This window comes from Calonectris borealis, chromosome 1, assembly GCF_964195595.1.
Source record: "Calonectris borealis chromosome 1, bCalBor7.hap1.2, whole genome shotgun sequence".
Lineage (NCBI taxonomy): Eukaryota > Metazoa > Chordata > Aves > Procellariiformes > Procellariidae > Calonectris > Calonectris borealis.
In genome coordinates this window covers 78851752-78878495 of record NC_134312.1, presented here as the reverse complement: position 1 = coordinate 78878495, position 26744 = coordinate 78851752, and the positions used below count along the sequence as shown (strand labels likewise).

The 26744-nt window shown below is 41.3% G+C and overlaps 1 protein-coding gene across 4 annotated transcripts in view; it reads left to right on the top strand.

Annotated features, from left to right (window-relative positions):
* The first annotated feature begins 19142 nt into the window (after window positions 1-19142).
* Window positions 19143-26744, top strand: part of KIAA0930 (KIAA0930 ortholog) — an 80179-nt gene continuing 72577 nt past the window's right edge. For 3 of the 4 annotated variants that reach the window (XR_012675526.1, XM_075161990.1, XM_075161976.1), the window contains exon 1: window positions 19144-19603. Coding sequence is in view for 3 of the 4 variants with exons in the window: in XM_075161990.1 (XP_075018091.1) it covers window positions 19459-19603 (145 nt within the window). In the remaining variant the exon portion in view is untranslated. Of the gene's footprint in view, window positions 19604-26744 lie in introns of all 4 variants that reach the window. The other variant, XM_075161998.1, reaches the window with a different exon arrangement.

Here is a 26744-nt window from a genome sequence, read left to right as displayed (position 1 = left end):
GCAGTGGAACAAAAAGGCTGAAAGGAGTGGGACCCACATGGAAGACAATATGCCCTTGCAATCACAGACAGCCCTTCTGCTCATGTTCCTTCAGCAATCCTGGTATTTCCCATTTTGTTTCTCCAATTGCCCAACACAAGCAGAAAGATATTCCTTATAATTTGCTAACTGGCAAAGATAATGACAATTGCTACATCTGTGTGATTTCTGTACCTTCCAGTCCATTTTGGTACTTAGGTGGAACCCTGGTCAGCCTAAGGTCTGTTGTCTGTCACTACTCAAATTGCAGTCCACTTTCCAAGGCTTAGGAAAATTGACGTAGCCTTTAAACAAAAGCATCATCCCACCTTTAGCGTTATCATCCAAACTGAACAGCTAAAGCTTCTGAGAGTCATTTACTACTAACAAAATCACACATAACCAGGAAACTAAGCAGAAGTAGGAGAGAAACCTTAAGTTGGATAACAAAGACAACAAGGAATGAGTATACATGTGTGCATGTACAAGTGTGAGTGTATGTTTGAAAGATTTTTGTATCTTTTCATTGACTTTTCTTAAAAATCAGTCATTCTACCAGTTACATTGTAACTTTAAAGCAACCATTTCAAGGACATTGCATTAAATAATTTACCTTTTTTCTGCTGTCCAGCTAAGATATTGACTGTTCTAAAATTAAAACCAGGGTCAATAAAAAGAAGGTACAGGAATACATACAGCATCTTGCCACTGAACAATTTTAATACCTCTAAAATGAAAAGCTCTGGCTTTTTTGTTAAGGTTCATTGTGTTGCACAGAGGTAAAACAAAAACAAAGCCCAGCATGACTAATCTTCTGCCGTAATTGTGTCAGGGTAGTAATAGCTGAACCGCTGCAAAGCTATGTACTGTAATTCCTTTAAAGCCACGCTTAGAGTGCAGTATGCATGTCATTAGGCAATTATATACTGCTCTGGGCTGCTTATCATACCCATGATATCAGAGCAGGAAAAAGCACTTCCTGTGCTGCCCACGGGCTAAGCTTATAATATCCTGCTAAGATGTGAGACAAATGCTGAACCATCACTGGAAGGCAGCCACAGACTGAAGCTGGATACAGATGACAGTGGAAGAGTTAGTGTTCCGACTTCAACTCCAGTGCCAAGAGAGCACGTTAACTTCAGTTTTCTTTGACTGATACAGAGTAGGAAAAGATGAAAATTATCCCTTTAAAATTTACTTATCCAGAGAATAAGTTTGGTCAAGTCCTGATCTCAATTCTTGGTCATCTTGTCATGTAAGTTCTGGTTTTATAATCAGCTAGTATGAGAAAACATGCAGAGCCATTGTCCCCTTTAGCAAAAGAAATGCTGTCCAAGTCTGAACAGTTCTCAGCTTTACAGGTCTGGCTACGTTTTTCAGTGAAACACGTGGCAGAGCAGCTTCCAACCTACATAAAGTTTGGGTGAACTTGCCTAAGCAGTTTCCTGCTAATGCTGTTAAGTCTGAACTAGCTTATTTCAAGCTACTTATGGCATTTCTACACATTATACATTGTAGACATTGAATTCTTGGAGCTAGAACTATAAGCCAGATTCAGCACTGTTCTTGCGTAGTTACTTCACCAGTGCAGAATAAATAATGCAGCTATTTTGACCTGTTGCTATTTTCTGTCAACCTTCCATAATGAAAAAATGTGCACAGAGATGATAAGTTATGTCTTGGTTTCTTTCAGTTGTTTGGAAACCACAAACCATCATTCATTTGTCTCAACATAGAGGAAATTACTGTTTCCCAAATAGTTAGCCAAAATTCAAAGTTGCAGGTTATTTCCATTTGAATCAAATATTTATGTCATAAGGAATGTATATTTTTTGACGAATTTTGTTTATTCATAGAAATTAATCTAAAAGCGTGTGAAAGGAAACAATAGTTAACCATTTCTTTGATCAGGAAGAGAACATCAAATGTGCTTCTCCATGTTTTCTCATGCTCTTATCAATACTTTCCCAAGCTTTCTGCTGACTTTCATAGCCTATTTTATAGACGCTCTGCTGTAAAGTATCTTAACATTTTCTACAATCCACACAACACTGTCTTCAGACCTTGCACCGTGTGCAACTCTCTCCCATGGGGAAGGAAATATTTTTTCTTTTTTTTTTTGCCTTTTAGTATATCCATTTACTTTGATTAGGTTTGCTATAATCTTTGCATCAGATTCACCTAATGGCAGCTATTAACATTTTTCTAATTTATTTCATTACCGTAATGAAATACATGAGTATATTATAGCATAAAAACTATATGTACTACTATATCTACTGTACCATTTCACTGAAGAACAGAAAACCAATTCATACTTTTGCACACAGGATATTCACTTCTCTGCAGAAACATTCTCATGTCTATGAATCAGTAGAAGTCCCAGTAAGCCCTTCAAAATTTAACCAGATTTTCAAAAATGCTGAAAGATCAGAGTTTTATCTGACAAATACCAGCAACTCCTTACATTTTCAGAGTTCAGCAACCACAACTAACACTTATGGTATTTGTCATCATTTTTTCAAAACAAATCACTGCCAGATGTATTGAATACTTTTGAAAACCCCACTTAGCTGTGGGCATTGAGCTGCTTTGAACATCCCGGCAAAACGATGGTTTAAGCAGTCTACTGTGCAATGGCTGTCTGTACTGGTATGAACTTCGTGTACAAATCACAACCAGTCAGAAACTTGATTTCCTCCCAAGTTTAGGATGTTGATTGTCCTATCTAATTCTTACTTCTTCTTCTACACCTCATATTTCCACAGAAATATACCGAACAGGCACAGAAATCCATAGCCTGGACTGGCTAGGAACAACAGTAACATTTGTACAGACAGTAAGTATATAGGGTGAGGATATAGCCCTGAGCACTGGCACACAATTGTCCATACAATTAAATTGTTACTGTGGTCATTTACATGCTTTCAGCCCAGACCAACAGCGATCTCTCAGACATCGTAAGCAAGTTAACACAGCTCAGAGACCATTCCTAGTAGGGAAATTTGGAAGTGCCCATATTTGAATAGCAAGACAAATATTTCATGATGTTTCTTTTTATTGACACAAACCAAGCATTTGAAGTTAGAAGCCAGGAGGATTTTTGCTCACTTTCAGGAGTCATATTGTACTATCGCATATATTCTCTGGACCTTTTCATGAGGAAACCATGAACAAATGTCCTTAAACACTGTTAAAATTCACAGGTGTTTGAATGATAATTTTGTGTAGTTGCACATTAGAGGCTCTATTCAGACTATCGTCGTCACTAACAAGGGACCTTGGGTTGGATCTTTGAAGGACAGAAAAGGAGCTGTTCCACTTTTCTTTGGTCAGAGCCAGGTGAACTCTAGTCTTTGCTGCTTTTTCCTGTATGAGGGAAAAATAAATGACTGCTCTTCAGTGGTTTTTTTCTGCCACTTTCTTCTAATTACTGTCATCTATTGGCAGATTCAAGTTACTCAGCTTTTCTGATTTCATATTTGCACAGTCAACAAGCTGTCCTGTTCTTAGCCTCTTTCTATCCCTTGAACTTTTAGGATTTGCAACAAGTTCACTCACTCATTTAAAACACTGAAGCATGTAATTGAAAACACTGCAATGTCTGTTAAAAGGTCTATGTCTAGCATCATTCTGCTTAGGCCCGGTTGATTACAGCAAGTAATGAGGCTCTGCAATGTAAATTTGACAAGGTAAGGGCTGAGGACCATTTCTGCTACCTACAGAACTTTACATGCTCAGGAGCCACATGAAATTCTTTGTTGTTTAATCTCACCTTTAAAGTAGCCCTATGACTGGCTTGATTTCTTAAATATAGTAGATACTATGGGTTAAAGATGCTGTATCTTCATAGGCTTGTTAGGACAAATCAATTCCACTACCACACTGTTTCCTGAACTAGAATTATCAGTACTTTCTTTGCTCTCAAATATTACGTGCTAGGTAGTGGGCCAACATGGGAAATCTGAATAGTCATGCATCATGGATTGCTCCTGAATACCTAAGACATTTCAATAAAATCAACATCACAAGTGCTGTGCTCATTTCTTCTGTTTCTAAAGTCTTCCTCATTACAGGAGTGGATACTAATGAATAGTAAGTAACTCCAATGTCTTCTACCTCAGAACAGCACTTCTCCTGTCAACCATTTTGGAAACAAGTGGAAATATTGTTAGTGTGATCCATTCTTGACTCTAGAAATGGGATGAGACATCTGGATACAGTTGCCTAATATCATTGACATCACTCACCATTTTGACCAGATCATAAAGACTTAATATAAAGCAAAGCTTTTTTTTTTTTAATACACTTTTGACAATGCAGTTCCAAATCACATTCTTATTGGCAATGGAAAGAGACAAGTCCTACTCTGCTGCTGGGCCGAAAAGCTAGATTATTTTCTGTCACTAGATTTGTCCTTCCAGACCAAGATACAGATATATTAGTAGGACAAGTATGGGAAAGCTTGTGTATCAGTTCCCCCATATATATATAAAATTCACTGCTTAAATAGGTAGCTTCCTCCTTTGTAGTATTACTATTATGGCACTGCCTAAAGGATCCATCACGCTAAATGATCCACTATGCTAGGCCCCATACACATATGAGTCTCCTGAAGGGGTGAAAAAATAATCACTACTTACTGTCTATACAAGTTTGACACAGAAGAGGTTGGGCAGGGAACAGAAGCACACTGGTCTAAACTGACCAATTCAGGGCTGACCAACATGTCAGCAGCACAGCCAGGAGCAGAATCCAGATTTTCCACATTCCTAGCTTGCGAAGGCATTTCTGATCTTTGCCATGTGTGGATTGCAGAGCCTCATTACTTGCTGTAATGCAAAGTAGCAATCATAAAACACCCAGCAGAACAGCACATGCTGCAGGGTAGCCAGTAATACCTTTGAAGACTAGAAAATTCTCTATTGCTGCAACAAGTGCCAGCATCAGGTGCAGTTGTGTGGAAAGTGGAGTTTCTGCAGATTTAATGAGGAACAATCTGTTAATTCATCTGCCCTGAATGTTTGTTTTTCAGCCTATGCTAATGACCAGAGGCTACCGGATAGCAACTGCAAATTCTAGTGTAGACACTTTTGAATGCATTGGAAATGTTTCTGTAGTGTCCATGCTACCGTTTTGTATTTTGCTGTGCTCTTTTCACCTGTATCTGTTCATTTTATCTTGTTTTATGGCTGGATCATACATTCTTCAAGGAAGAGTTTGTATTTCTGTTCTGTTTGTACAGTACTTGCACAAAAAGTATCTGGGAATAATTACCATTATTATGGTAAAAATAAGAGCATTTTTCCATTATAACTAGGAAATTGCCTGGTGTCACTCACAAACCCATCTTTTTGTTGTTCTTTTTCCTCTCCTCTCATTTTCCTAACATAGTCACCCATTTTAGTTGCTTATAAAAGAGCTCAGGTTCTCTCTCACCTAATTTTTCCAGGAATTATCTCAATCTGTGAGAGAAGGACAATCTGTGAGATGAAGACACATGTTTTCAGAATGCTCCTTGATCCCTGGTGCACATTCGGGATGTGTCAAAAGCCATGTGATGGAGCTATCACCACGGCAGAAAAATGTTGAACTGTTCTCCGATAGAAAGTTGTTTTGCTGATTCTCCTCCTGAGGAAGAAGGGGAGGAAAGAAATAAGGGAGTTTCTGTGAAATGTCAGCTATCCCAAACAGTCCAGTGCAGCTATATACACATTTTTTAACCAGAATCTCTTGATAACTAAAAAGGAATATATCTAATTTGAAAACAAAACCTTCTATGGAGTTGGTAACAAATATTTCAATTAGCACACACTGTCATGGCACCCCCTTGGTGCTAGACCATTTGAGCAGCAGACCCACACTCCTCTACACCAGTGTTAGTTCCAAAACAAAGTGTCCTACTTTCAGGCTGATGTATTTTAGCATCAAAAAAATACAAGTCAACATTTACTGTGGCAACCTGCTGTCATTATCCAACCAGTAATATTAGATTGTTACATATACCTACCACATGCAATAATAGCTATTTAATGCAAGATGATGTTGCAATGACATCAGACCCTCGTGCTCCTGAAGGCTGAGGGAACATTGCATCAAACCTTCTTTACATTGGCACATGTTCCTCATGATTGAAAACTCTCCAGGGTCACATGCTGGTGAATGACTACCAAAAGTAGCTCTTATCAGGCTGCTGAGACAGCTGGCTGCTCTGCAAGAAGAGAGCCATGAGCTGCAGGGGATCCCCATGGGGCTGGCAGTGCAGGGTCCTCACCAGCTAGAGCCTGTCCCACCATCTCCAGCCAGGGAGCAGAGCAGAATCAGGGTGGGGGGTGCCCAGGAGCAGTCCCTAACCCAGAGCATCAGGCAAGTGTTCATGGCATCAGGCTGGAAAGTCAAGACCACAGGTCTGGGCCAGTGTCCAAATCAGCAGAGTACATTGCCAGGCACAGGCATACCTGCAGCAAAGCTCAAGCTGCTGAAGGTGTGAGCCCCAGCTTGAAAGCAGCTCCCAAAAGTAGTGTGAGGAGCCCCCAGTGAGGCCTCTCAGCAGAGGTGTTCAGGGAGAGCTCTACTGAGGCTCCTTGTCTTTCTTCCAAGGCTACCAGCTACATCAACTGCCCTGAGCTCAGGCACCCAAAGCCCCGAGGCTCCAAGAGCTCTCTCATGCAGCTGTTCAACATTTTTATGCCATTCAGCTCTCTGCCTCTTTTCAAGGCTCTGCTTAGTCATATTTTGTTTCTTTGTGTGCTGTTAAGTCTGTTTACATTTTTATTATACCTCTTTAACATTTGAGGATGTGGTACACAGTGCTTGAATTCAACTACAGCAACTTCCCCAGCCTGAAGATGTGATCCCCTGACATTTTCCTGATTGACTACATTTAAGTGAAGAGCCTTGGGAGATATGTTCAGTAGGTCTTATTGCTCACTAGTTTGAACTTCCCCTACTGAGCTTATTTGTATCCCAAATTCTTTCTGAACTCTTCTGCAGCTTCAGAGAGGCTAGCATATAAAACAGGACAGAGACCCTTCTCTATCCCCTAGACAAACTGGCACAACTGACATCCAGACAGCTAAGCTAAACTTCCTTATCCTCCAGGACAAGGTGTCACCACAAATCACTGGCCTGTGCAAACCCCCAAACCACAGCTGGGAATCATTTCCACAGACCAAAGCTGCACTGGTGACTCTTACCAGTATGGAAGAGTTGTGTGCCATGGTTCAGAGCTAGCCTCATGCCTGCTTGGTTTGCTAGTAAAGATGTGGTAAAACATTTCAAGATTGAGGAGACTGAGCTGTAAACAGGTTTCCTTTCTCTTTCATGGGTTGCAGGATTCATCTAGGTTTCACAAAAAGGTTGAAGAATGTGAAAAAAAAAACCAAGAAGAAATGGGAGTGACACTTGCAGCCAGTTATATGGAAGGCAGATTTTTGTGGATGAAATGTCAGATGACATCCAAGTTATAGTAAAGACCTGACACTTTGGGATGCTTTTGTTATGACAATTTTTTATCTTGATTGCTGCCATGTCTGATTTTTTAAAAGACTTCTGACATCTAATTTCTAAAGCTTTATGCATAAGTAGTAACTAGTCTGTTTAATCTCTTCAGGACAGGGACTATCTCTTCCTTCGTGCATGCATAATAATTAAACCCAGCATCACTTAGAGCCTCTACATGTTGCATGGGAAACTGAAGCATTCAAAGCTATATGCATGACATTTTTCCTTTAGTTTAATTTGAAAATATTATCCTTATTCTTTTCAACAAATGAATATGATCTTCCTAAGTGGAAGTGTCCCTTTCTACCTATTGCAAACACTTACAGCTGTGTTTACACCTCTGAACATATGGACCTTACAATGGGAGTCCTGACCCAAGCTTATCTGCAAAGGTGCAAGCAAGTCACTATAATAAAGCATGACATCAAACCAGCTCATTAAGAGAAACTCTGGCAGTTATCAATTACACTGTTGAATGAAAGCATTTGTCAGAGCTAATATACAGCCAGGCATCCACGAACTAGCTAATTACCTACCAAGTCTTTCCATTTACTTGATTGAGTTTGGCAAGTAGATACAGCATGGAAAACCACCATTCTGCAGGGATTTAATGCTTGCACTTAGAGACATTAGCTCTTCCTGACAGGAAATTGCTTTTCTCCCTTAATGTTTCCACAAAGAGCTAGTAAGACACAGGAAATACTTCTGTGCATTTTGGCATCTGACGTTCATAAAACTTCAGCAGTCCCTGTAAGCAGCTAGGACTAGACCTAAGAGCTAGCACGCACAGTAGTGTCTTTGACTCAAAGCAGCCATTGCAGCACCCCTTGGCACTCCTGACATGCAACACTTAAAGGATTTTCGAGGAGAGAAGCTGACAACCACACTTTGGGTGGATTGAAAAAGACATCTGTGAAAGAGGAAGAGACATTTGCAATACACTGTTGCTTTTGGCCTTAGGAATCAAATTCATCTTTCAAGTGTGAAAAGTTTCTGCCTGAATTCATGACATCGAGTAATCACTCAATGCTTTACAAGTAATTAGAACTGTGAAATTCAAATTTATGTTCTTCAGCTTATTTATGTTAAATATGCTAAAAGAAGCCTTTTTTCAGTGGAAAGAGGCATCTTGCCTCCTGAAGCTCCCTAACTGCCTGCTTTTCCATTACACTGCATGAGGAAAAGAAATCCCATAGCCTTCTGCCAGAGATAAGCACATAATAAGCTCCCTAAATCTAACAGATGTCTCTACCTTTTAAGCTGATCTCAGGAGCACTTTTTAAAATCTAAAATATTTGGCTAAGGAACAACACCACTACATGAAGGAGCACTGTGCTGGGGGAAACCCAGAAACCATGGATGGACTTAGACCCTGCTGATGACGTAAACCATCTCTTCCTGTTCTGACTGCTTCAGTCTGACATCAGCCTCGCTCCTCAGCACTAGTAGCAAGCAGAGATGGACACAAACTCTTAAAGTTTCACAACAGTCACAGCTGTGGGAAAGCGGGGCATCTCATCTCTGATAACAATTAACTTGTAGTTATTTGCTTTTGCTATTAACCCTGGCAAAATAATCTTAACACGTAATTCCTAGAATGGGATAACTCGTTCAAGTCCCGCACTCCCTAGGAAAGTGTGGGAGTGTACAGCTGGCCAGTGAGCAACCTGCCACTAACAGAAAGAGCACTAGACACCTCAAGTCTTCAAATGTTTCAACTCTTTACTGCTGGTATGGCCCAGATGCCTTACAGCAGAGAGTAAGCTTGTCTACAAACAGTAAAGAAACTTTTACTTCTAAGAAACACAATCCCTCCAAAATACCATTTGGGGAATTCTTTATGCATTGTGAAAGGAGGCTACAAGCCCAGTTAAGATTTATACATATATATAAGTTGCCTTTAACAGGAGATAGTGTCTAAACAAGATAGGAAAACACATATGCCATACAGTGGTAAAACCATAATGCCCAGCCACAGAAAGCTCTACTGTATTTCAAATAATTTCTGGTTTATGTAAACTACGAACATGCCTATAGAAAAATGGAGAACTAACCTAATTTCATTACAGTTCAGATTGGTAGACCCTCGGATAAGGCATTATATATTCCAGACTTATGCTGTTATCAACATGCTTTTAAAAAAAGCCTATTGAAATAATTAACATCCTCCTTTGGTTTTATTGAGCTTAGTGCAGGGTTTATTGCATGAAGCATAATGGCCTGTGATGTATAGACAATTAAATGAGATGAACTGTTGGACCATTTTATCCTTAAACCTCTGTGTATTGCTAAACCTATGACTATAGAACAGCGAGGTGAACAGATAAGAGCAGCAAGTGCTCTGCTTGTTCAGCAGACACCAGTCATTTATATCCCCAGTTTTAGCCTTTATCCTTCCCATGAAGGCATCCTTGTGGTGAACATGTTTACCAATCCAATAAGCATGGTCACGTGCACCATAAGTAGATTAAATAAGCCAATATTACTCAAAATTTGTCACTTTAGCCTGGTCATTGTTTAGTACTTAATGATGATTAAAGTTAAGCATCCGGGCAAGTGTATGCAGAACAGGGACGCTAGGGCAAAGGGACCCAAGACAGTCATGTTCAAGAAGAGGGATTGAGAAAAGAACAGTGTCTTGGAAAGAAAGGAATGATGCACTGATAGAAGATGTGGGGTTTGAGGAGTTGGAAGCATGTCGTTTCAAAAGAGGGAACAATATTACCAAACAGTAAAAGGCCAGGGTAAAAGAACTAAAATGGAGACTGTAAGGAAGATGGATTTCAGTGATGGCTTGAGAGAAGCACAGGTAGTGACAGGAAGAAATAAAACCAAAGACCTTATCTTGATATTTAAAAACACTTTCCTATCGGTTCCTCTGAAACATCAGTAGACAAAGAAAGGTGACAAAGTATAAGCTAGCCATTAATTTCATTACTCTAACTTTCATGATTTAGGATAGCATTTTTTAGCAGTCTGGACATTTATTGAATGTGAAAATGTTGAAAACTAGACATTTTAATAGATCCTGAAAGCATTACTTCCACTCCAACTCCACTGAGAAGTTTGGCTGCATATGCAGCACACACTTAAAGATAAGCTGTTTCAGAAAATCTGAGTTTAGTGTTGACCCCCAGCTGTAAATACCAGGCTGATAGGAAATACTAGGAACTTAGCTTAGATCTGTTCATATCAATAGGGGAGGAAAAGTTAACAGGTGAGAAGAGGTCATACAAATCTAGTTCAATTGACACTGACTGTTTGTTCCTGCTAAGTTCAGAATTCTTTTTTTTAATATTTTGTTTCTCTCAGTAGCCTGCTTCTGGTGAGGATTTCAAAATGCCAGCAACTGTTAATGAACTATTCAATTAGTAACACCACACACTTACATGGATGGGGAACCCAGAGCTCCAAAAAAGGTGGGTAGCACTAAACACTCTTGTCGTTATGATTTATGCAGACATGTGGTATGTCAGTGACAAAATGCAAGAGTCCTTATACTTTTTTTGCCTCCCAGTCCATTGTTCTAGCTCTTTCATAAAGCTTATGTCCTTCATTGTCACTAGTTACACCTGTTAAATAACTAAGGTCTCTGCTGAAATACACCTACTACTCTTCAGATTCCTTTTACTATATGCAGGTGGTCTTCGTAAAGGCTGACTTAGCTTTTAGTCTAGGTTTCTTTTATAGCCATTACTAAAATTTCAGAATTTTTTTCCATCAAAATAATTTTTTTTCTGCCTCAGAATAAACCAATCAAACTGAGGAAATTAGTGCCACTGAGGCCAGCAAAAAGTTTCTTGCACTTTCTCACCTTATGGTTTTAGTAACAATCACCGAGGCAAAATTAGTCTAAAGTAATCTAGACTAATATGATAGTTTAAGTGACATACCAGTTCCTGTGTCTATGTAAAAAACCCAGAATTATACCCAGCTAAAGGCTTGGCTAAGCAAGAATTTAAGAACTAGTGCATAGTACCATTAGAGATACATTTGTCAAATGTACTGGTCTGGGAGGCTAGGTGCTGGCCTTCTGGCAAAGCAAGTTCTTGGTTCTGGACTTTTCCTGACCTCAAAAGTCACTGTCCTTCCCTCTGCTGCAGTTTCCCTTCTCACTCTCTTAAGTTTTGTGTTTACTAAGGACCAGCTTTTTGCAGGTGTCTACTCTGCTTGGATTAGTAAGAGCCAAGGCTTCTTGAAATACCCAGGCCTCACCAGGATTTATTTATCTGTTTTCTTATGTTTCACCTTGTGGGGATGAACTTGCTTAATTTTATTAAATATATATTCATTTCCAGAGGTACAGTTGGTTCAAATACAAAGCATAACTTTCCAGGCATTGCTGTACATAAACATAAAACTTGCTGTATAATAGACTACAAGTACAATGTGTGACTGTCAAGATATATAGTCTGAAACTTTGGAGGTAATTGTTTGTAATTAAACTGGATGAACAAAAGTTAAGATGATTTGAAGTGATAATAAATTGTTGTTGTGAACTCACTAGATGGATACCAGTTTAACAAATACATACAGGTATAATTTCTATAATTTTCTGCAAGAATAGCAGATCCCATGATTTATAAAAACATTTATTGAAATGAGTATGGCTAAGAGTTCTCAGAAGTAATAATCACTCTGGGCACTAATAAGTGTTTTGCAAGCCACTAAACAATTGAGACCAATTTCACAACTTAAGGCTTTAGCTACCCTCGCTAACTGCATTTTCTCAGTTCACCACTGGTGAATCATTAGCACTGGTGGAAAAGGAAGATCTCATGGAGACAACTGAGTGGGCTTAATACCTTCACATCTAACCTTGAGCTAGTGTAGAGAAAAATGCATCATGTCATCATGACTAAGACACTCAAAATCACCAACATACCATAACAGTTGGAGATCCATCTTCAAAACAAAATTCCTGTTTTCACAGGTTTCCTTCCCCCCATCTCTGACCAAAATAAAGATCATTAAGTTTTGACTCTTGAGAGAAAAAGGCAACATTTCATATACTTTCCTTTAAGCATTAATAGTACCTTGAGCCTTCAGCTTCTTTGTTTTGCTTTACAACTTCTCCATCACAAAATTAGAGATTGAGCTCCTTGCACACATAAGTGACTTGATGCCTTTGTAAGAGACATTTACTATCTATATTCTACAGAGGCATAGAGAAAAAGTATTGAGTAAGTTTAAAAATCACAAGATGAAGTCCCAACCTGACTGACACCCGCTGGCATCTGCCTTTTACAAACTTGAGTCAGTAAGGCCAAATTTCACCCAAGATTTTCCTGACAATAAAATTGTTTTTTCTAAGCAGGAAAGAATCTCTCTAATTTGAACTTGATTTCCCCAATGTATTATATAATACTATATGAGTACCAGAATATTTCACAAAGGTTAAGAAATGTTCTGATTAGACATCACTGAAAGAGCAGAGTTCAGCCAAGTGATTTGTAGAGAAAACCTTTGTCCTAGAGGTAAAGTGTTGAAAGTTACCTGAATTGTCTTGAATGTAGTTAACCCACCCTGAGTGTTTGCTTAACTATGAATCCAAAGAAAACCCACCATACCCAGTTCTTTATCTAAAGCTGCTGCTTAAGCCATTTATTAGAGCAACCCAGCCTATAAAAGCAGATCTTCGAGAGTACAATTTCTTTTGCTTTCTGCTGACAGGTTCTTTCTTATTTTGCCTGTTATTTAAAATATTAACTAATGCTCATTAAAATTAATACTGAAATACTAACATAACTATACAATATAGTATAATCAATATAACATTAAAAACAGTAAAATAAAAATACTGTTCTATTACAAAAATTTAAGCTTTTCAAATACCCTTTTGGTTAGATATTTCTACAAAGTAAAAGATTCAATCATTACTACTTGCATTCATACAGTTGTTACTAATTTTCAAATTTGCTTTTTCTCTACATTTCTGGAAATGTACACAAAAATTCAGGAGTTTAAAATCTCATTTCCAAATTCCAATATAATTATTTAGAAATTACTTCTGAAAACTCAGTTTATTTTTGGAAATTTATCACACATCTTTTCCTAAAAGGATTAAGAAGTTAATTGCTACATTCTTTATAAACTGTGCATGATTTGATCACTTCTCCAAACAAGTGCTTTCTTTTATACCATCTATTACTATCTGTTAGGATTTAACTTTCTCCTTAAGGCAGGCTGAAACCTGTTCTTTGTGGTTACAAACAGATCTCGCATAAGCCTTCAGCATCATTCCATGTGGACAGCAAACATGAAAGATCCCAGCAGCAGCAGCTGCCAGATGGGTGCAGCTTGGTGTTACACAAGGTCAGTTCACAACTCTAACTCATCGTGCTGAACCACTGCAGGCTCACCACCCACTTTTCTTCAGCCAGACTTGTCATGTCAGAGGATATAGGTAATACTTGAGCACTCTTTACACATTCACAGTTCAGAAATTCTGTGTCCCTAGGAGGTGGACTACATTTCCTTATCTGTTACTGCTTATGCACTCAAAGCTTGCAAATATATACATAGGCTGAAGAGCACAGATTCATAGAGACAAGACAGATAGCAGAAGGTAAACACTTCAAGGAGCTTGGCAATATATTGGCATCAAGTAACACTCCAGTAAAAAGCAATGCTAAGTTTGTCACTGCTTTGGACAGACTTCTCAGCAGGTACTTGGCCTGTGCAAGCTCCATGTTACCTCTGCTCTCTGAGGCAGCTTCCCAGCCTGTTCAGTTTTTCCAGCAAAATCTTGTACCCTGAATGCAAAGCCATAACCAGACTGGTAGGGGCTGCCTTCCTGCAACGGGCTTGCCTTTACCAAGGGACTGCCCAATTTCCTCTTGGGCAAGAGCTTAGCTATATAATAAAAAAAAAATTAATTAATTCCTACTTGGACTTCAAATTTGCTGAGATAATGGAGGGCTTGGGGTGGGTTCATAAGTGGTGAGGTGTTTCTGGATATGATACAAGTACAGTTAAAGGAAAACAATGAAACATGGATTCTCTGCAAGTGCCTTATAAAACCCAGGAGCCTGTTACCACAAAGGCTACAGTTCACATCTCAATCCTATTAAGATAATTGCACTCTCAGGAACAGCACAGGAGCAACCTAGGATAAAAGGCTCAGGTGCAGAAGGCTCAGTGGTTTTGGCTGCAGAACAGAGGGATCAGGCCGGACTGAAAGCTATTCATACAAGTTCAGACATATGTTTCTACTACAATGCAAGACTGAGCATCTCTGGCTTCCATTCAGCATGTCCTATGGCAATTGACTGATGAAAGTAGTGACAGGGATGACAAGAGTAGTACAAAGAAAGAGGGAAGGAAAAAAGAAAGCTAAACAGGTAGAACACCTCTAACTTCAGAAATACATGACCTTAAGCACTCTGCTGTACCTTCAGAGGAGTAACTACAAAGGATAATTTTAGCTGAAAAAAAATCTTGTAACATTCTATAGATAGATTTTCCAGAAATCTAATTGTAGGTTCCAGAAATCTTAATTGTAGGTTTACTCTTGGGAGGAGAATTAGCCCTGTGCTGAACACTGAAAAGTTCCAGAAGTAACTTTGAATTATCTTTCAAGCTGACCAATTTAACACAATTTATAATGGGAGGCCAAAAACTGCTGTGTCCTAAGTCAAAATGCCTTGATGCAGTTAGGGAGGCAATTAAGTAAAAATTGCAGAATTAATTTTTGCATATAAACTCACCGGACGGCCCACTGACCCAGGAACATGCCTTCAGCAGAAAGCAGCAGACTGCTGAAGATGGAGATACCCCAATTTATGACTAAAATATGATTATAATTTTTAAGCCAATTGCTTAATCTCTTCAGCACAAAACTGCATTTCATGCCCTGTATCTTTAAAGTGGATATAACATTCATTTACCACATGTAGCTGTTATAAATCTGAATTCATTATTATCAGTAGACATTAAAAAAATGAGGGTACTTTGCATGCTTGTAATGGGTTGAATAGGACTTTTAAAGCTTCAGAATTACAAAGTCTATTCCTGCAAACCTTTATGCGCATGCAGAGCTTGAAGCACGTAAGTAATGCTGATCTCTTTGACAGGCTATAAGTAGCCACACAAGTTTTGATAGGGTCACTACTATAAGGTATATATAGTATAGGACTAATCCATTAGAAATACATTCAAATGCATTAAATAAGCCCATATCTGCTAACTTGCAAACTCATTTTAATTGTTATTTATTCACACACCATGTGGTCTTATTAACATGCACTGCAGACTATCACTATTAGCTGTTACTAAAATAAATATAGTAAGGAAAATATAACCTTATATAAATAACTTGCTTGACTTTTGTGTAAGCATAGCAAAGCTTGACTATTATTGACTAATTCAAAAGATATACAACATTATGTCAGATGGTTATTTACAATGAACTTGAGTTTTTGTATTGTTTTAGGTTTCTGCTGTATAGGACACACATCCTAAATTAAAAAATGCATCCAGCCTATCCACTGACCTACAGCCTATCCATCTTGTTGATCAATATACATATTTTACACCATGACACAAAGTGTCATTTTGTCAGACACGAAGTGCATTATTATATAAGAAAGTGCAGGGATCTATTGTCAGGGCAGCAGGCAGGCTGGAAGCTCCCTGGGGGCCAGGGAACTTGGCAGGGAGACTCCTAGGTTAGCAGGGCCCTTGGGGGCCACAGCTCAGCACTACAGAACCTAAGCAAGGGAACAAGGTAAATCAGAACCTAGGTCAAAAGGTTCCTCCATAGTCATGAGGCAGGTCCGTAGCCAAGCTGAGAAGTCAGCCTGCAGGTCAGGGTCCAGATCAACAGCATCTGTAGCCAAAGATAGACACAGCTGCCGCAGAACCAAAGACCAACATTCCTTCACCATAGCTCAGGCAGAGCCTCAGGGCTGAGATTAAATAGAGTCCCCAGCCTGTGAGTGTGTGTGGAGGCCCCAGGTGAGGCTGGTCAGGGCCATTAAGGTCTATTAGTGCCCCCAGGGCCCTAACACCCATTACCCCTTTGCAAGATACAGAATTTATTGTTTTGTGTGTAATTGAGTTCAGTGAGAGCATGCATGGTAGGATGGGGCTCCTGATACACATTATAGTGATAAGATGGTGCTAAGCGTCAGTGAAGAAGACCTTTAGGAGCAATATGTAAAGATAGAATACAATCTCCTCTCCCCATCAAGAGTTTGGCTAGATAGTGGGGTTTGTTGTTTTAAAATGTACCATGGCATCTTTAAAGACCAAAATCAATTAGCATTTCAGATCCTAAGGGTACTTAATCAATAGTCCCTTTAAGAAAACAGACTTTATCCCTCTATCTTCTGATCAAGAGCTGTGATCTACTAGGAAGTGCACTTGGCTAGGGAGGCCTACAAGATGAAAAACAACTGAGGATTTTGTCCCTGGACCTGTTTTGGTAGAAGCCAGAGAAAGTTGAAGGTAGGGCTAGTAACTAAATAGGGGCATGAATACAATTTCGTAATACAAAAGGCCTGGATGGGGCAGCAGAAGGTTTGCTTAATTGCTTTTTTTAAACAGGATTGCTGGAACTTTAGCGTTGAGTGTTCAGGGCTCAGCAGAGGGGCTGAACTTCTGGAGGCTCTGGAGAAACTGCTGCAGGGTTGTCTACTGGCTGGTGACACCAGTGTCAAGTATTTCCATGTGGTGTTGGGATCAAGCAGTAATCTACTGGGGAAAAATGCCTGATCCTTAGCCAGTACAGCATGACGCGAGGTAAATGAGACTGCGAGCTCCTCTGGCAGCAGAGGGATTCCTTCCTCCTATCTCAAGTGTCATATCTTGGCAGTATCAGGAACAACTTGGAGGCTAACAGGACAGGACAGTGTTCTGCTGCTCTTCCCCTTTGTAAGACCGTGGGATAAATAACTCTAAAGCATGCATTTACATGGCCAGCGTGTGACTGCAAACCTTCATTCTCTCTGAGAAATAGACTATCAGATTTAACAATGGAAGAGGTGCTTAAGAGGTGATTGTATGCCCACGCTTTCCACTGCTTTGTAAAAAACTAGATATTTTACTAGCAAAATGCTGTGTCGACTTCAAATTTCTCTCATGTGTCCAATTCAGCATAGGGGCCTTCCATAGAAAATACTCTTGTCTATACCCCTGTAATGGGAAATCAGTATGTGGTTGTAAATAGCATTCCGCAGGTTAGTGGTTTTTTTTAGGTTAGATTGTTAGTTTATTGGTGTCAGAAGTTGACATGAAACTGAAACCGGAAACATGGCGTAAATGTATGCTATTTTGGAGAATGATCATGCAGTATTTGAAACCTTTTCTTTCTTATTAAGCTGTAGCAAAAAGCCCAGCTCTCAAATGATGTCAACTCAAGTCTTAAGTCCTCTGTCCCGTTCTCTCCTTCCCACCACCGCCTTCAAGGCCTGCTAAGTTTCAAATAGGACTTCAGAGAGAATAAAAGGCTGCATAAACCTTATAATATTTTTAGGAACGGAGGAGAGCATAAAGTAATATTGCAAACAAAAAAATGTTGAGCAAATTTTTTGCAGAAGAACTGGGCAGGCTCTCCATCTGTGGCTTAGCAAATCCTTAATTTATGAGCTGAGGAAGGTTTGGCCATTGTTGGTATCTGCTGGTGACAACCAGCAGCAGCAGCAGCAGCGGGGTTTGGGGTCCAATCTCTGCAGCACAAGCTGACTTATTCCCTGAGATCACCCATTCCTGATTTACATTACACCTCACTAGCAAGACATGCTAATGCTAAGGAAGAGGTGACCTGGCTCTTGGTAGACACTTCAGGGGATGCCTTAGGTTGGATTTTGTCCCCATGGCGCTGTACACGTATGGTTACAGCTGGTGGGGGACAGGCGAGCAAGAAGGAAGCAGCAGCTCCGGAGATTTGATGTCAGTGGGGCAGGCAGAAGAGCTCTGCCTGCAGTGGCAAGAGTCTGGGGGCAAACCTGTGGGACACAATGAGAGGGAAGGATGGGGAAGAAGATGTCCAGAAAGCCTGACTGGAAACAAAAGATCTTTAGATGAGAGGGATGCAGGACTGCGTACCATATGGATGATGGGCAAGCGTGTGGCTCTGCTCTCCTTGCAGAGCCTGCCTGCAGGTGGACTTTCTTATCTTTCTGCTTGGCCTTGTGGGGTTACAGACCACCTCAAATACTGCTTTGCATTTTCTGCTTGGACATGCTTGGTTCTTCCTATGGGAAAAGGTATTTTTCACCAACGTAGCATGTGAAAAGCAATGCTTGTGGGTGGGAGCATGGGGGATTATCCTGGGTGAGAGGGCTCTTGCTGACGTCCTCAGAAGACCAACCCATCGATGGTACTGCTCCGGCTTTTCTTACTCTGTTTATAGCTTCCAGAGGAAGTTTTTCCTTCCTAACCCCTACAGCTGAAGGTGTGTTTGAGCAGCAAAGAGTCAGGTCTCCAGCAGGTTTGCGTCGCGAAAGGCCCGCGTAAATATTTTAGGTTTATTTCCAATTACCGCCAGGAAAACCCTGCTAGGGGACACGGAAGCGCCTGCCGCGGCAAAGGGGGCGGGTCCGCCGGCTCCTGGTCCCGCCCCCTCCCCGCCCTTTGGGCGGAAAAGGGGCGGGGCCAGGAGCCGGCGGACCCGCCCCCGCGGCCGCGGTAGCAGGGAGCGGCGAAGCGCGGCCGGGCAGCGCTTGTGGAAACAGTCGCGGCGTCCCGGGGGGCTGCCGGCGGCGCCCGGGAAACTTTCTGAGGGGGAACCGGGGAGGGTCGTGCCCCTCGCCGAGCCGGAGGAAGCGGGGCGGGAGGATTTCTCGTCGTTGCCACCGGGCGGCCCCCGGCTCCGCCCGCCGCTGCCGGGAGAGCCGTGCGGGCGGCGGGGGCGGCAGCGCCGGGTGCCGCGGCCGCCTCCGCGGGGCGGCCTGACATGAGATCATCGCCGGCGGCAGCGGCGGCAGTGGCAGCATGGCCTCTGCCAGGAGCGGCGGCCGCGCCGGACCGAGGGACGAGGAGGCCAACGGCGACCTGGACCGCTCCCTGCAGCAGATGCTGCGGGCGATAGCGGAGGAGCGGAGCCGCGCCGGCCTACGCCAGGAGATCAGCGGCCTCGGTGAGTCGGCGGCCGGGGCCTCCCCGCCGAGCTGGGCGGGAGGGGGAGCGGAGGGGCGGGCGCGGCGCCCCGGGGCCGGGCGGCCCTCGGCGGGAGCGGGAAACCCCCCCTCCCACCCCTCCGCGGCTGCGGGCTGGGTCAGTCTCCCGGTTGGCCGTGTGCAGCCGGTGGCCTGGAAACCTGTTGTGTGCGGCCGTGCTGTGCTGCTGTCACGGGGATGGGCCCTTTTTCCTTCGGAAGTCCCCGAGAACCGGAGAGAGCTGCTGTTTGCTCCATTGTCTGAAATGCCCTTGGAGAAAAATGGTCAGACGGCACCACGCACATAAGGCGATATTCTTTTTTAAGTATAAACTATGTATCGTGTTTTGGAATACAAACAGAACAAATTTTTTGTTACTCTTGCCAATGCATGCGATCGTATGGTTCTCAAATGATCTCTGTAGATTTTTTTCCTCTTCTGAGTCAGACACCTCCCTTCTCTGAGTAAATGACTTCACGCTGCTTGCCATGGTCTAGTAAGCACATAACGTTGTGACTCTTGGTGGTCAGTTAATTTTTTTAATTGTGGAGGTTTTCTTCAGCTTTTTGGCTATCTTGTTTATTTACATATTGATCGATGCAAATTTTACATGACACATCTTTATTTAGATTTTGGCAAAGCCTACACATTGCAAAATAAAAGTTTGAAGTTGAAATTCAGTTGACTTCAGGTGACAGAGTGGTACGACAGCTCCCTTAACCAAAATCCTTCACGTCAGGAAACTCTTCTGGCTAGGCTAATGAATAGAAATCTTTCATTTTTATGTGCGACAATAGAGATCATAGACAGATATTTTTGATGTGAGAAAAGGTTTCTACCTTATTCAGAACTTTTGTATATCCTGGACTGGACCTGTGCTCTAAGGGGAAGAATGCCCAGAAGTCTTTGCAGGGTCAGGGTTTTAAATTATGAACAGTAATGTGCAATACTTCTCTTGTTTCTTCTGTGTGGCCTTTATTAATGGCTCATCCTTTCTCAGCTCATTTATAAGGTCCTAAAAGTCTCCTTTTCTGAGTCTTCCTTAAAAACTCAGAATGAGTTTTTATTCAAGTTCTATTGGCTTTGTGATGTGGATTGGCATGGGAAATCTCTCCGGTACTCAGTCTGATTCTTGTGCATCAGTTTGTCTGCCAGTGCTTAATGTGGTCTCCACAGGGAGGAATGGGTTCTCCCTTCTTTATTTTTGCCTTGCATATAATGAAAGCTTGTGCAAACAAAGAGAAATGATGACTCTTTCTTGTTTCTTTATGCTTTTTTCTTATGTAATTGGATCTCTGGGCTTTACTGTCATGTAAAAACGTTACAGGGCCAAATAAAGTGTTGTGGCCAAGAAACTGTAAACAAAACAGAAAAAAACCACAAAATCTAAATGCCTGTGAGATTGCATTCATTGAAAAGCTGTTGTCAGCTCATGTTTGGCCATATCATGTTTGAATGAAAATAAAGGCTCACAGGAATAGAAATATCACCATCACTTTCTTTTACTGAAATTGGAAAAGGGAAAAACTGTGTTGGCTGGTAAGATCGTAGAAATGCTTTCTCTCCAACTTGTGTTTGAACACATATCCACAATAGCTCATCACGAGAAGTCCTACTTTGGGATAATCACACAAGTAATAGGATAGTATTGCACCTCTCTTTTACCGGATGAAGGCTTGAAAGGAAAACCTCAGGAGAACTGCTTAGCTTGTTGCACTGAGGGGCTGACCCTGGCTGTGGAGATTTGCCTGTGTATGTCTATACCTGTGTAGAAATAGGTTATATGTCACCACAGGAGTGCTTTGGATGTTCAGTTTTTATATCCAGGGAACGGAGCTGAACTTTTAGCTGAAAACACTGCAGTTTGCCAAGCTGTTACGCCTTTCCCATGAGTGCAGTGTCCTGCAGGTGAAGTGCCATAGATCTCTCTGCCCAGGGCAGCTGCGGGTGTGATGGACCTTCAGCTGTGGTGGTTGTGGGACAGCGTGGCAACTTTAATGCAGGGAGAATCTGTTTTATGGTGGCTATTTCTGAGCACAGTTGCTGAATATCAGTTCATGCTGGCACTCCCCTTGCTAATCCCCAAGCACTGCAGACTCATAAAATGGGACCCCTCTCAGGATTAGAGATTGCAAACTCAGGTTGCCATAGGGATATTTAAATCATCACGGCATCTGACCAGTTTTTTTAAATCTAATCATATTACTTACAAGTTTGGGAGGAACATACTGGGAAGCTTCCTTATGGCCTAGGAGACGGAGAATCTCTCTGTGTTATAAATCTCCACTTTTGTATATTGAAGGATTTTCCAAGATCTTCATTTCATTGTGTGCTGCATGTTACCTGATACATAACATTGTCACTCCCACTGAATGCGAGTCCTATTCCCTATTCTGTGATTTATTACTAGGAAAGTAAATAGTTTAAATACGTCTCTTGGGAAAACCACTGAGCTTTTGGAGTGGTGCTCAGTAGAAATTGTAGATGAACAGAAGGCTATCAGGTGTAATCCTATGGCTTAAATTTATGCATATCTGGACTGCACTAGCGAATGCTGTTGCAGGGCATGCAACATAGAATAGCTGTAATCCATCTATGCTGGGCATTAGCAGCGCAGCAGATATAAAGGCTTTTTCTTGTGTTCAGTACTCACGAAAGTAGTCTCCATCCCGTATGGGTTCAGGTGACTAACACGGAAGTTTTGTCTGCTCTTTGTGCCTGGGTGCTGTTATTCAAAACAGTCCCGATGATCCAACTTGTGGCATGTCACCTGTTGGGCTACAGGATGAGCATATCCACAGCTGGTTTTATATTAGTGGTGTTTCTTTTTGTAATGGCCAAATCCTTTTCAGCTGTGTCAGTAGGTTAAACCTGTCATGAGTGTTTCTGAGTTCTCTTGAAATCAGCTGGCAGAGACTTTGACCATGTCAAATTCTGGGTTTTCCCCAAGTGCTGTTAATCCCTCAACTATAAAATGGGACTCACTGGGTCGTAATTTGGGTGGCCTCTCTCCTTTTGTGTATTTCCTTTAAGTGAGCTCCTGCTCCCCAGCCTAAGAAGGACATTGCTATTTTTGCTGACACTGGGTTTTGGTGAGAGGGATTGCTTTATATCAGGAATATCACATGGTCATTTGGACAAGAATTGTCAAAAAATGTAAATTCCTTTGCATGGAATTTTCTGTATTGTCCTGTTTGTGTAATGTAGAAAATATAGCAAATCTGACATCGCGCTTCAAAACAGTGATTCATGTGTGACTCCTTATCAAGCTGCTTAGGGGGAAGGATGATGCCTCTCCAAGAAGTCTTGGCTGGATGTTAGTGTCATCCAGTTGTGCAGGGTATTCCACTAGTATTGTGTGCAAAGCTCACTCTGAAATGCCATTTGTTAGAACATTTCTCTGGCAAAATAGTTCTCCTTCTGGGGGAATGACAGACTTGCTGTATGTCTCCTCAGCCAGGCTGCGCATAAGGCTCTGAAGTTACCATTTTGGCCAAAGCCCTGAACTGGGAGGCTTTTATTTTCGGTTGTGCCTGAAGCTGCTGTGTAATGTTGTCACATGCTTCATTTCCCTGTGTCCTTCTGTCCCCCACAGATAAATTGCCCTGCCTTTAGCGTAGCACAGTGTGCTTGGGTGGAGGTGTGACTTTGTGCATACTGGAACTTATAATGAGTAAGAAAAAATAAATAGGTAGATCTGAATAATGTCTTGAACCATGGCTGATCGGTAGTGGAGATTTGTAGCCAGGCGAAAGGTGGAGAAGTCATAAGGGTCCTGAGAAGCAGGTGGCTGCCCCGTGGGCTGCAGGAAATCGGGAGTAAACAAGCAGTTGAAAACTGCTGCTGCCGGGTGCTGAAGGTCTGTAATGGTGGTGGTCACAGGTGCCGGTGGAGGGGCCGGACCCTGCAGAAGGTCCGACAGTCTTATCAGTAATGAAGTGTTTCTTCTGTTTGGTTTCCTGGTGGTAGAGGAGGTGCTTTCATATTTGACTGTTGATGAGAGGAGGGCAGAAGAGGGTGTACTTGGCATAGGGACAGCAGGAGGAGGAATGTTCATCCTCAAAGTGTGAGGATTGCTTGGACTTGTTTGCGCAGCAGTGCACCTCAGGGCTTGTCATGTGAGTAAAGACAGTGGGATGATTCACGTGCCAAATTATCTTGATGAATAAATCCTGGAAATAAATGGGTCTCTAGCCTTCCTGAGAGAAGGAAAGGTGAGATGGCACACAGTAGTAAGTGCTCGTGCACATGAGTGTTGGGAAAATATTATGGAAACTTTAAGACCCAAGTGGGAAAATGTGGGTAGAAGGATGAAGAGCGGTGGAAGAAATTTTTGGAAAGCAAAAGAGGTTAAAATGAAGAAATAAAAAGAAGAATGAATAATTTGGATTTAAAAGTACTAGATTCAGGCCTTAACTCTATCATAGTGTAATAACTTTTAATTAAATTATAATATTCAAGAAGGGTGTATTTGCTTCTGAAACCGTGAAGAAAGTGTAGCCACTGAGTAGGTGGAGGTGTCTGCTGAGAATTTGCTGCAGTACAGAACTGGTTTGACAGGAGTAGCTTTCATGCAGAAACAAAACATATTCTTGATTCATGGTTCCTCCTGGAGTTAGTTCAGTGAGTTGTCCAGTCAAAGGTGAGAAACTACAAAAGCTGGGAAGCCTTGTTTTCTTTTGATCTATGAATAACAAGAAGGTACGAAAATCACATCTGTCCTAGCAAAAACTTGAGGGACATATACAACAAATTCACTAACTACAGGTAATGTCCCCTGTAATGAGTTAGTTTAATATACAAATATGTTGATAAGTTTACTTTCTTTTCATTCAACACATTTAGAAGGACTTAATTTGAGTTTAAAATAGTTTTTATTACTTGTACCTTAATATTTGTACAAGTTCTTTTGTCCTGTTTATAAAACGTTTTGCAGCTAATTAATATAAAATGTTCAATAAAAAATGGATAGTCAAATACTGAAGAGAATAAAAAGAAAGATACTAATGTGAGTAACCTATAAATAGTGAAATAAAAAAAAAGTTTATAGAGTAGCTTCCTAATCAGTTAAAAAAAAAAAAGAAAAAATCACTATGTTCCGGCCAAGAAGAATCTGTATTTCCTTCCAGGAAAAGTTCTAGAAAGCACAAATGCAAAGCAAGATCAGAACAGATTATTTAAATCAGAGTTAAAGTAGGCACTTTGAAGTCAAAGTGATTTAACCAGCTCACCATGGGTATCGAACCTCAGATTTGTCTTGAAGAAAGATGAGCAAATAGCAAAGAAATTCCAGTGTGAAAATGGGTATAATGTGATTTTTTTTTTTTTTTTTTTTTTTTTTTTAAAGAGGTGGAAGGGGAAGATGATTTTAAAGCTGCTTTTTTTTGCCAAGCATAGAAAACTGTCTGGGAGAAATTTCTGAAATCAGGCATGCACGTAGACATTTGATGCGTAGTTGAGTGCTTGGATAGGGTGGTGTAGGAGAAACCACAGGTATAGGAGAAACCACGCTGGAGCCAATTCTGAGACCCAGTGGGTTTGGTCATGGGCTGGGAACGTGTTTCTGCTTGCCCGGCAGCCCTGCGTGCAGGACCGATGGGGTGAGGGATGTGCTCACTACGTCCTGCGAGGGATCTGTCTTGCTTTCTATCCCAGCAAGGCCCAGGGGCAAGGAGCAGGGCTGGCCGTGCTAGAGAACAGAGGGTGGGGGAGAGGAGCTTGTGGTGCTGGTCTGGGATGGGCCTCAGCAAATAGCACTCATGTGAGGAGTACTGTTTGTACTCCAAGGGCATCAGACTCGGGCAAGTCCGATGGAGGGTAATTTTGGATGCTTGTATCAGGGCTGGAGTGGGTAATTTTAAAACCAGGGTTCAGCGCCAGTTTTTAAGGTAGTGCCTCTTGCTGTAATGCATCAGTGAGAACAAAGTAGTTTAAGGCGGCTGCTGGGAAATTTCTCTTCTGGCAGGGCTGTGCTAGGTGGCATGCTTCTTGTTGATGACATTTTTTTCTGCTGGTATCACAGAGCAGAAGAGAGGCTGTGATTTTGCTGTGATATGTTTCTGTGCTGTGGTGGTGGGGACTGAGCGGGGGACAAATGAGAATCTCATATGGGGACTGGGAGACCTTGTGATGTTGGGGTAGGAATGTGTAGGATTACAGACAGAGGCAAATAATGATCTTTAATATTAAGGCTGAAGAGAAGATAACTGGTGTCACAAGGAGTATTGAGATCTTGTGCCCTAGGATCCCATCCTGCCACTTCTGCAGTCAAGCATAGGATATTTAGGAATATCTGTGTGGGATCAAGTCACAGAGAATGCCAATCTGGGCTAAGCTCTAGGGCTGCAGCTCTTCAGAGTAAATACCTTTTAAATACCTTTTTTTTTTTTTTAATCGTGGTTCATTTAAAATTCCATTTTCATTGTTTATTAGAACCTTGTTCATGCTGTTGTCACTAACGGCCTGTCAGGTTTTCCATTACACACCAGTGTTTTCAGGGGATTTGGCTATGAAGGTTAGCTTCTGCCAGGAGCTTGACAGACATCATCCCAGATCAATAATACAATGTGGTCTTTCTTTTATTACAGCTTTTACATATTTTTTGAGCAGTTGGGTTATTAGTTTATTCTTCCTTTTTAATGGAGATGAATCTATGGGATTTTCATGTCCTGCTCAAGAGTATACATGTTCAAATTATAAGAGTCAGACTGGAGATGCTGAAGTAAGGAGGCAAGATTTTGTTTTTTTTTTAAAAAAAAAAAAAAAAAAAAAAAACAAACCACACAAAAAAACCCCAAAACCCCACCCCAACAAAAAAACCCCAAAATACTCTTCAGAACATTGTTGCTCCAACTAAATAAGCACTTTCATTTTTAAAATGAGGCATGCTGCTGTTCATTTTTGGATGCTAGCAGAATTTTTTGAAAATGAGAGTCCCTCAGGCCTGAATTATGAGTCTGTAAGCCTGACAATGGGAATAGTCAGGTATTTTAAAACACTCATCTCTTATGTATGTAATACTGTAGTTCTAGATTATACCTTAACTGTTTGGTTTTATTGTTCTAGCAGTATACTTCCTAAATCTTTAATAGGGTACTAGTTGCAAATCCATTTTGAAGTCAG